Genomic DNA, 11,544 nt, shown 5'->3' on the forward strand with positions numbered 1-11,544 from the left:
ATTTTTTTCTATTTAATAATATTTATTTCAAACTTGCAAGTTGAGTTAAAAGTTATGGTAATAAATTCATTTTTTTTTTATTAAAACTTTCACTTTAAAGAACAAAAAGAAGTAGGTTCAAAATGATTACTTTTAACATATTAAAAATCAATAATAATTTGAAAATAATTAATTATAAAAATTATATAATATATAATTAAAATAATTACTAATCTGGATATAATTAAGGAAATAGGAGTTGATGTTGGGTTGGGTTGGTTACATTTTTAACTTTATAATGCTATAACTCATTGAAAAGTGTACGAATCAACACAATTTTTTTATGAGAAATAATATTTTTTAATAATCCCTTTTTCATTCGACATACTTTATCTTAATCAGGGTATTAATAAGAAACTAGCAGATAATGTAGCTTTTGTAATTATCCACCAATTTCTTAGAATTAAACACTATCTACTGATTTGCATCGAAGCGTTTCTTATGATAGTGATTTTAATCACTGTCAGATTAAATCTATACTGGACCCAACTATGCAACATCCCCACTATGCCGCGACCCCACTGTGCTGGGTTTTTTATAATATGTATACATTGTATCTAGATTTTTTTAAACTACAATATAAAATTATAAAGTATATGCAAACCTCATTAATAATTACCCATTATTAATAAATGTGTGATATTCATATATTATGCTTAAGATTTTATTATTTATTTTAAGTTATTTTTTAATTTTCTATGATTATATATATTAACATTTTTTAGCTTCGATGCGAAGCTGAGAAGGTATTAATTTTACCATGATGTGTGTTATTTTTATTTTTGTGTCTGTCACTACTTTTTCTCAGCTCTCACTGGACCGATTTTTTTTCAAAAATGCGTCAAAAGATCACAAATCGTATCTAGTCAAAGACATTACCCTCAAAAATTGAAAATTTTGCTCTCGTTCCTCATAAATAGTGAAAATCACCCAAACAATTATTATTTTTAAAATCTGTAAATTTCGATATTTTTTAAACTTTTTTTTTCTAAAAATTGCCATAACTTATTGAAAAATGAACGAATCAAAATAATTCTTGTTTTCATTGAAACCATAGATATTTATTTATCATTGGATATAAATTTTTTGAAAATATGACCCTTATCTGCCCACAAAGGGGAATCAAAATAGCAACTTCTGCACAAAAATTAAATTTTTTCAACTTAAGTTTTGAAAGTTTTTGCCAATTTTATCAAAAAACGAATGCGACGAGCGCTTACCTATTTAGTAAAAATCATTGTTTGTGGCAATGATATTTTTGCATTTTTCCTTAATTATTTTTGAGTTAGAAATTTGCTTTTGAATAATACACCAATTTCTTAAAATTTAACACCATCTACAGATTTGCATCGAAGTGTTACGTATGATAGTGATTTTAATCACTGTCAGATATTATTTATACTAGTCCTAACCACGCGACGCTTAAACTGTGCTACCGTTTTTAACATGATGTTTTAACGTCATGTGTATATATATATATTAAATTTTATTGTTATATTAATCTTGATAACTAACTTATCTTTGAATTTTAATTTATTTTTATCGTCAAAAATAGATAAAAGGTACTAATTATTGTGATTAATGAAACACGTAAAAAGTACAGGTTATTTAATGAGTTTTTAAATAATTAAAAATAAACTACAAATTATAAATAACTGGCTATTGTTTTTCTAAAAGCTAAAATCTTAAAATATTGCACTGTATTTGCATACTATGAAAATATGACATCTTATTATACAGAGTGTCCCACCATGCTCTGACATCTTGAATCACTTTTGAACTAGCGAATATTTTGCAGTAAATTTTTTAAAAATAATTTTTAGTTTGGTCTACGTTAAAAGTATATATTTTTTTATTTTTCTCTAATAAAAATTTAAAATAGTTATTTTCTTATAAACAAATGATTTTATGGGTTAATAGCATCAGGCAACGACACATTCCAGGCAATAAACTAAAAAATTGGTTTTTAGTTACTGATGTCCGACTTCTTATTCTCTTATTTTTTATTTTTTCCCAAATCTTCATACTATTACTCATAAGCTTTGTGCCTCTATAATTTTCACATTCCTGTATTTCTTCTTTGCCTTAAAATACGGGTACCACAAAACTTTTCCCTCTACTCTTTTGGCATCTTCCCTTTCATTAAGACTTTATTTAAAAGATCTTTCGATTACCTTATGTTTTCCTAACATTTTCTACACTTCCACTAGTATTTTATCAAGTCTTACTGATTTTTTTTTCATCAATCTCACAGCATCTCATAGATCTTCTTCATTAATTTAATCTATTCTTCGTTCCGCGGAATATCTCCTAAAGCATCTCTTAGATACTTCTTATTCAGTCTCTTTTTATCATCATCATCCTTTGTTAACACCTTTTTATTGTAATTTTTTACACATCATACATTTTAAATCCTTAGATCGTTTTTTTTTAACCGTTGCTAATCTATATATTTATTTTCCACCTTCTTTTATTCCTAACTTATACCTCTTACACTTTACCTTACTTACTGCACCAATTGTTTCTTTACACAACCTTGTTTACTGTATCCAATCCTCTATCCTCCTGTTCTTTTACCATACTTTAAATTGCTTTTTTTTATTTGTTATAATGCTCTTACCTTTCTCATACCACTACCACGTTTCTATATTTTTTGACATTCTACTCTTACTGCACAATCTCTTTTGTGGTATTCTTTACATAAGCGGTAATCTTAGTCCGTTCGTCATTTATATTTCCGTCTACATTCCACACCATTCTTTCTTTCACTTTCTTTAAGAACTCTTTTTTTTCAGCTTTTAATTTCCACCATCTAATCTTTGACTCTCTTCCTATGTTCTTTTTATTTTTACTTACATTCTTTTCACTATTCCACAACTTCATTAACATCAATCTATGCTGTGTCACATCCTCACAAGGGGTGACTTCACAATATTTTAATAGCTTTACACTTTCTCTTACACGTAAAATAATCAATTTGTAATCTACTACTTCTAGTTAATATTTGAAACTTCCATGTGCTTATTTTTACTTAATACCTAATTGGCTCATTTAGACACAAACCTAAAGCTAGGTGGTTACTTTAAGTTTTTGAGTAGTTTTCATCATCTCGCATAATTTTACTAAAATATTTAATAAAGTAAAACCTCTAAGTTATCCTAACGAACTTGCTAAATATTTTAGCAGTGATACTTTTTATCTATTATAGAAAAATACGTTACTTCGTAGTAAAAATGCATTTATTGAGTTCTTATAATGGCTCATAATTTTAGTTTTTATAGAGTTTCCATTTCACATTCGTACTGGGTTATACTATGGATGTGTTCCAAAACTTTGAAATTCTTCCATAATAAACATTGCTTTTTCTCTCTATTATATACCATGAACGATGGCCATTTTTTGGCGCTAAATTCCTTTTGTCGTATTCGAGACTTTTAAATACTTTTAGGTAAAGTATATATCTGATCTTTGTTGATCTGAGCAGCCAAAAAAATTAAAAACACATGTTTAATAGTCTCTTTTCGTTGCCTTGAAATACTCTATAAAACTGGTGTTCTTTCTTTGAGCTGCCAAGTGTTTAAAAATTTTAGGATAGAATAATAATAATCCGTTAAGGAAGCAGTTTATTTATAGAATAGGTTTCCGAGATGGGATTGAATGCACTATCTTCCTCTCTTACACACTATTACACATTATTATAAGTTACTTATGCTAACTTCCGGGTGTACATATTTTTAATACCAAAATAATAATATAGTAAAGAAAAAATGAATAAACCTTTGCTTATTCATATTTATATTATTGATATACAAATTTACAATATAATAAAGACAATTTTTATCATTGTAAAAAAATATATCCAAATGATTGTAGTATTTTACACAATTATCATTAAATTTCTAATTTAATCAAATTATTTTATTATGGTTGTATAATTCATATTATTCATATCTAATGTTAAAGTCAAAGTTGATTTTTTTTATGTACTAGTTGTAAAATTAAAATTCAAAGTAAAAATTAATAAAATGTATTCGTAAATTTAAAGAATTTAATAATACCAACATTTTTACCTTGAATATTTTTTTCTAATTGTGGTAATTACTTACTATCTATATTAGTGCTATAATTTACACTTTACTATACGAACAAATACGAGCTGATAACAAGACAATGTAAAAATCATTATTTCTACACGAAAATTAATGGTGTGACTATATTTCTGGCGTGAACAGTTCTAATTGTTCGTGACCTTCTAAAACGTAAATTATTAGGACAATCGAATTATATGAAATATAAAAGACTTGTTATTAAATCGTCCTTTAAATTTTATTACAGAGAAGAGGTTCGTGATCATGCAGTACGATGGGGCGCCCAATTTGAATTTATTTGCAAAATGAGCGCTAATGCGTCTACCGGAATCTTAGATCCTTGCAATTTACGTATATCAGTCCGTAAAGTAAATATACATTCCTAATTTTTACAAACAGCGTTTTGATATATTGATGTGTGTTAAAAGTGTAATTTGATTGTGTTTGTCATTTCCGTAAGCTATTGAATAAAAAATTATCAAAAGCCCGAAATTTATTCCCTATATAAATATATATATTTATACTTAATTGTATAGCTGTCGTTTCATATTTTGTTGGAACTCTGTGGCATTAATTTCTCTCCAATGTCATACCCAATGATAGTAAATAAATGACGATTGGAAACGAGTTTATTAGATTATATATCCTTTAACAGCAATTGAATAAAATGTTATATTGTCACCTGAATAGAAAACATTGTTATGATCATACCAAACATAGAGTTTAAAACTTGGACAGATTATTTCTTTTTTAAATGATGCACGTTTCAATTTATTAGAAAATATAGCAATGAATTTTTTAACAGACCGTGGGCATTGCTTATGTGAACAATATAATGACAGCATACTTGGTTCGCTTGCAAACTTGTCCACGTTCCGAACGCTCTCTGTTAAAAATGTTAACATCAAGAGATTTCACCAGAAATCCCCTCTCTATTTTGTCTATTGACTGACATTCGTTATTATTAATTGATTGTCTTATTATTTCAAATAGGAATTGAAAGGTGGACGGAGTTTTCAAAAACTAGGTTTCACCGACGTTAATTTGGCTGAACTTGCAGGGGCCGGGTTAAGCTCAAGGCGATGTTTATTGGAAGGATACGATAATCGACATCACCGCCAAGACAACTCAATGCTTCGAATAACTGTTTCCATGAATATGTTATCTGGAGATATTTTATTTAAAGCGTAAAATATTTTTCTCTGCCATTATATTCTTGAATTGGTTGTATTTTCAACTTTTTATTTTATATTAAATATTTAGTCCAACATCTTCGGCAATAAATCAGAAGATACCTTTGACTAATGGTGATACTCCTCAAAGTGAAGATACTGAATTCCATTCGAATAGTGGATTTGGCAATATGCCTAAAAAACGGTTATTGTTTCCGGCAGGTAAGTTATTTTTCTAAACAATATTATTCTTGTGTCTTCGTATTAGTTTTAGAATCAAGCCATACATGATGCGAAACCTTACTAAAATGAACTCTTAAAAAAATGAAAACGTTTCTAGTTGATATTGTATTCGGTTTTGTAGATTTTCGATTAAGACAAATTATATTAATTATATAATTAAATTCGAAAAATACGCTTCTATTATTTTTTTCTATTATAATTATTATTTAAATTTTATATACATGTATGAAAAATATTGGATTTAACAAGCTCTTCATCCAAATGATATATGTGTTTTAATTTTGGGCTTTTATAAAAAAAGTATGGGTTCATCATTCTGCTTTTTAATTCGGAAAAAATATATGGCGTGTATTTTTCCTCGGGTTATGGTTATTTACTATTGAGGGATATATATGTATATATATATGTGCTAAGTCCTGAATTTGATCAAGCTAATAAAAGATTTGTTGTTTTTCTGTATGTAAAAAATTATTTATAATTGTATTTGTGGCGAGAGAGTCTAAAGGTAAATTTTCTCATACTCCATTTGAAACAATTAATTTTAACTTCATTACAATAAAATAAAGTAAATTGCAATTTTTTTAAGGAAAGAGTTCATTTTTCACGAGACTAATTAAAAGTATATTTATTACATTTTTAAAGAAAAAACGAAAAATTAATTTTTTTGGACAATTATAATAAACTAAATTTAACTTAAAATATACTTACGAAATGATATATTACATAAAAAATTTAATTAATATATATATTATTTTTATTTATTGAGAAATCACTGTACTTTATAATTCTCCAGAATATACTAGTCCAATCTTAAAAATTGGTTAGCATTAACCAATCTAACAGTTGAAAAAAAAATTACAAGATTTAATATTTAATTTATATTCAAATGATTTTTTCCCAAAATATTCTTTATATTAAATTTCATTATTGCTATTATATTTTTATTCACCCCTTAAAAATATTATCTATAGGATATCTATTTAGTTAATTTTTAGTTTTCATTTGTTAAATTAGAATATTAACATTTTGATCAATTTATTTGCTCATGAACTTATACAATAAATATGAACAGGCCTATATTTTGGTTTTAAATAATTTTTATAGATTGATATTTTTTTGTTTTTCAGACATTCCCTCCATGAGTAACTCAGAAAAACATAATCAATCCGAGTTAAATTTAAATCATTCGGAACATGAAGACAATATAGCAGCTCATGATACAGCTCCTACCACCAATCAATTAACTAATTCAAGTGGTCATTCTCGTAACTCATCAAATACGAGCAAAGGTTCCAGTTCTCATAATTCTCATTCTAGGCATAGTAGTTCTGGAGATAGTGGCCATGTTCGGTAATAATTTTTTCCTATATACATAAGAAAAGAAAAATTTTCCACGTTTGACAATCTATGTATTTATACTATTAATTTAAGCTTAATTAATCTCTTTATGATAGGGATAAAAATAAATTGAGTACATCAAAAGTTATTAGGTTATTTTGTGTATGATTATAGTTGAAAATATAAGTGTTTAATTCAGTAAATGTTCAAGTTAAATTTATATGTATTGTACTCTTTTTTAACTTTAATGATTGTGATCAGGTCACCTTCTTGGCCTGTATGGTCTCCTACTTTGATACCAACACCTGCAACCCCACCGCCATCACAGCCTCCTACACCTATATGGAACAGTCCTCGTTCAAGATTTTGGTCATTACGTCAATTAAAAACACATCATCGACAATCCCCTCAAGTGTGTACACATCAAGACGTTTTTCATACGCCAGACAACAAAGCTATTGGATTTAGGTTCCCACCATGGTCTGGTCCATCTCCACGTACTAATTCATCACCTGGTCTGTTGCCTTTAACCCCAGATTCCCTTAGGTAATAAATAAGTTGACCCTAAAATCATAATGCTTAGCAATAACATCTCTCATACTCGTCATTAACAAATATTGTATTGCACTTACGCTATTTATATTAATTAAAACATAAGTTTTGTTGTTTTAAGGAAAGATTGAGTATAGTATAAATATATAGTTGTAAGTATATGGTGTGGATTTAGTATTGTTAAGAAATATGTGATTTTATGAGGGAATGTTGTTCAGGGGCAGTATACATCATCGTAAATTGTTGGATAGCTCAATTGGGTATGGGCCACAAGGGACGCTCAATGTCAACTCACTTCAGAAACTCCCATTTACACCTGAATTGGATAAATTGCTCAGCACATCTGACACGTCTGTGTCTGCTCCATTCAGGCGGCCTAGCCAAATGTCAGTGATCTTGCATGAAATGCTAGTGGTATTTATGCATGAAATACCAGTGTTATTTATGCATGAAAACTTTATATTAAAATGTTTATTAAAAAAAATATATAAATTTTATTTGTCTAAATTAAAAAAAAAGCATGTACTTTTCTGATTCTATTATATTAAAATAATTTTAACTTAATTTTTATATTATTAATTGACATGTAATGGGTGTATTAAAATTTGTATAGGAATAGATTATAATAAATTGTAAATTGCAATTTACTTGTAAGTTACAATTTTTCTCTCTGGTATATATTTCAATCAATTTTGAATTTATAATTCTTTTTCCATTAAAAAAAAATCTTGACTAATTTTCAACATCGGAATTAGAAGATGCCTAGAAATGTATAAATGCTTATTAGTTGCTTTTAAATATATATACTGCTTTTTAGTTATTGTAATAAATGGCTTTAAAGCTTTACAGAATTTTTACATAAGAATTTTTTATATTTTAATTTAATTTGTTACAATTTGATGGTTTTGGTTTGTTCTCTTAAGTTCAATATTTCTTTTGTTGAATTATTTAATTTATTGCAAAACTAATATATTAATATATTTATTTATATAGTATGACATCTAGTGGTACTGCAATTTCTATGTCACAAGCTTCACCAATACTAAGTGGGGTTGAGGCGGGATCTTTAGATCGAGGTAAAGCTGCATTAGAACGAAGAAACAAAAAATCAGCAGCCACAAATAATATTTTAGATGATGGTAATACCAAAGCTACTGGGCGTGTTGAGGTTACCAGGGTAAATCCAGACAGTCTAATTGATCAATTGCTCAGAGCTACTAATCTAGAGGATCATTCCGCTGATGAAGATACTAAACATAGTATAAATATAATTTGATTGAATTTTATCTATAATTTTAATATATACATTTTATTTTTATTGCTTTTGTCAAGGGCCAGGCTTACAATTATTTATTGCCAAGGATGGTACAACTACTCTTGGTAGTCAAAATGTTAAATGTCATATGTCTAATAGTCTATTCAAACAAGTTGTGATGGAAGACAATAGATAACGCTATATTACTTATAATATACATAGTAAGTTTTAATATCTAAAACAAAGCTTTAAAATATACTATAAAAAAATTAATTTTACAAGAAATTCATAATAAATATAATAATTTTATCAGTTCTATTTTATTGTATGATGTAGGATAGTGAAATGAACAATTTTAAATTATTTATAGAAAAAAAATTAAATAATGTTTGAGACATTAAAGTAATGTTCTATATAAATTAGCATTAAGTAATCATGAGTTGTTTAAACATATAAGAATGTGGATTTCCTATATAAACTTAATATCTCAACAGTTATAATTGCTCAACAGCAGTGTTTTTATTTTTCTTTTTTTTCTTTTGTTTAAATAAAAAATTTTACATCTAAAATGAAAATATATGTAGATTAGTTATTAAAAACATGTTATTATAAATATCAATTAATAATAATTACAATTTTTTTTCTTTAAAGATTGTTGTAAGCATAGTGCATCTTTTTGGATGTATGGAATTTTCTAAAGATCTTTTCATACTAGTTCATATGTCAAGTCATTGTGCCTCAATGTTATTATCTGCCAAAAAACTAAAATGCCAGTTAGAATGACCACTAATTCTTTTCATACTTTAAAACATAATTTTGTGAGATATGTTCTTACATTTAGGATCCATTCAAAATATTTTAAAGGCCGTGTCAGTAAATATGTTTTTATATTTTTAGAACATGTATTTTAATTATTTGAATAAAATTAATTCAAAAGTAGCTTGTTATGTTTTCTAAAATATTTAATTTATATAAAATAACTGGTGAAATATTAAATTAAAATTAAAATTAAAAAAAATAGCTAAACATTTTTGTTAAAAATAATTTATTGGACTAGAAAAATGTTCCTTTTTAATTCTAGAGTTATTTATTATAACTCAAACTAATGAATTTTTTTAAATTTAAGTTTTCTTTGGTACGCATATTAATGAATTAAAAAAATATATATTTATTTTTGTATGAATTTAACAAATTATAAATACTTTATAACTTTTATTTTTTTTAAATATTTTACCACGGAAAATTATTAAAAAAAAAAACATTTTTACTGAAAATAAAGGCTTTTGTGTACTGTCAATTTTGCAATTGCAAATTATTATTACTTTTTTGTTATTTCCTTTTTATAATANCGCAATGAAACATTTTATTTTTTTTAAATATTTTACCACGGAAAATTATTAAAAAAAAAAACATTTTTACTGAAAATAAAGGCTTTTGTGTACTGTCAATTTTGCAATTGCAAATTATTATTACTTTTTTGTTATTTCCTTTTTATAATATGATCAATAGTTTATTATATTATTATAATAATTTATTGGAAATTAATCAATTTTTATTTTTACTGAGCATATCAATAATTTAGAAAAACTTTTTGCTCTTATAGAAATTATTAAAAATATTTCATTATTGTAAAACATAAAAAAAAATATCCTTAATATGCAGTATTATTTTCTGTTATTAGTATAAGTTTTGTATTTTTTTTTTGTATGTGTGTGCTTTTAAGTGTCATATTTGTGATCATTTTCATTTGTTTGTTAAGCTCAAATTCAACATAGGCTATATGACTTCAAAACGTTTAATTTGTATTAATTTTCATTAATATATTTTTAAATGTATATTGATATTTTTGTAATCAATAATTTTTAGTTAGGACATACATTTTGTATATTATTAAATTTATAAATATAGTATCAATACACTACTAGTCATTCACAGATTAAATACAATTACACCTAAGAGAACTGAGAATTGTTGGCTATGAAAATAAAAATGTATGATAATATTGTTTTTTTTAACATACAAAAGTAAAGTATTTTATTTTCGTATTTGAAATTATTCGGTTTTTTGAAAAGTTTTTAATTTGCTTGTTGTATTAAAAATGTTTATAATTAAAATATTCAATGTTAATTTATTATATTTCCTTGTCTATACCTAATAGAAATGGTGAAATGAACAACAGAACCAAAAGATTTTAGTTTAAGCAGCTACTGTGGTTAATAGTACATATTTAACAGATTTACCCACGTTAAACAATTATATAGAAAGATTTTATTAACTAAGAAACTTTAAGCTAACTTTTTAAAATGCAGTTATTTAATTGAGCTAGAATATTATATACTTTAATTGTAAAAAAATGATTTAAAACTTCTCATTTGTTTATTATATATTAAATAGGAATGAATGACTGACTGAGATCGACAGGGCATTTTTGTATTTACATCAAAATAAAATAAAATAGCTAAATCACAGAGCACATTATATTAGGGGTGTGGCTATATTTTTTATATCGAAATATACCGGTATTAAAAAACATTGAAATTATAAAATAATCGAATTTTTAATATATTGTTAATAACCGTAATTATTTATGATTTAATAAAAAATCATGATTTATTGGATGTTTATAATAATTAAAATTTGTTAAAAAATATAAGGTGATTATTACGTGATAGATTTTTAAATAATTACTCTTAGATGTCATTAAAGTAATAGCAAAATCGATAAAAATTTTAGATAGCCCATTCAAAATGCTCGGATAGTATAAAATTGGTGACCTAATTACTTTTTGTTTCCTCACACTAATGATTGTCTAGCTTCTAGCTTAGAGTGTACTTTATTCCACTTTTTCACGTTTGGA

The 11,544-nt window shown here is 25.7% G+C and overlaps 1 protein-coding gene across 4 annotated transcripts in view; it reads left to right on the plus strand.

Moving 5' to 3' along the window:
• The window catches only part of LOC126907427 (protein FAM102A), an 18,552-nt gene extending 8,979 nt beyond the window's left edge, over nucleotides 1-9,573 (plus strand). Inside the window, exons 1-9 of one of the 4 annotated variants that reach the window (XM_050688706.1) lie at nucleotides 4,277-4,298; nucleotides 4,375-4,495; nucleotides 5,121-5,314; nucleotides 5,391-5,521; nucleotides 6,670-6,892; nucleotides 7,142-7,426; nucleotides 8,426-8,691; nucleotides 8,765-8,908; nucleotides 9,339-9,573. In XM_050688706.1, the coding sequence (XP_050544663.1) occupies nucleotides 4,433-4,495; nucleotides 5,121-5,314; nucleotides 5,391-5,521; nucleotides 6,670-6,892; nucleotides 7,142-7,426; nucleotides 8,426-8,691; nucleotides 8,765-8,883 (1,281 nt within the window). In that variant the 5' untranslated portion in view covers nucleotides 4,277-4,298; nucleotides 4,375-4,432 and the 3' untranslated portion in view covers nucleotides 8,884-8,908; nucleotides 9,339-9,573. Of the gene's footprint in view, nucleotides 1-4,276; nucleotides 4,299-4,374; nucleotides 4,496-5,120; nucleotides 5,315-5,390; nucleotides 5,522-6,669; nucleotides 6,893-7,141; nucleotides 7,427-7,650; nucleotides 7,819-8,425; nucleotides 8,692-8,764; nucleotides 8,909-9,338 lie in introns of those variants that run through there. The other 3 variants (XM_050688705.1, XM_050688704.1, XM_050688707.1) reach the window with 3 other exon arrangements.
• Nucleotides 9,574-11,544: the final 1,971 nt, after the last annotated feature.

Source organism: Daktulosphaira vitifoliae, unplaced genomic scaffold, assembly GCF_025091365.1.
Source record: "Daktulosphaira vitifoliae isolate Bord-2020 unplaced genomic scaffold, ASM2509136v1 Scaffold_5, whole genome shotgun sequence".
Lineage (NCBI taxonomy): Eukaryota > Metazoa > Arthropoda > Insecta > Hemiptera > Phylloxeridae > Daktulosphaira > Daktulosphaira vitifoliae.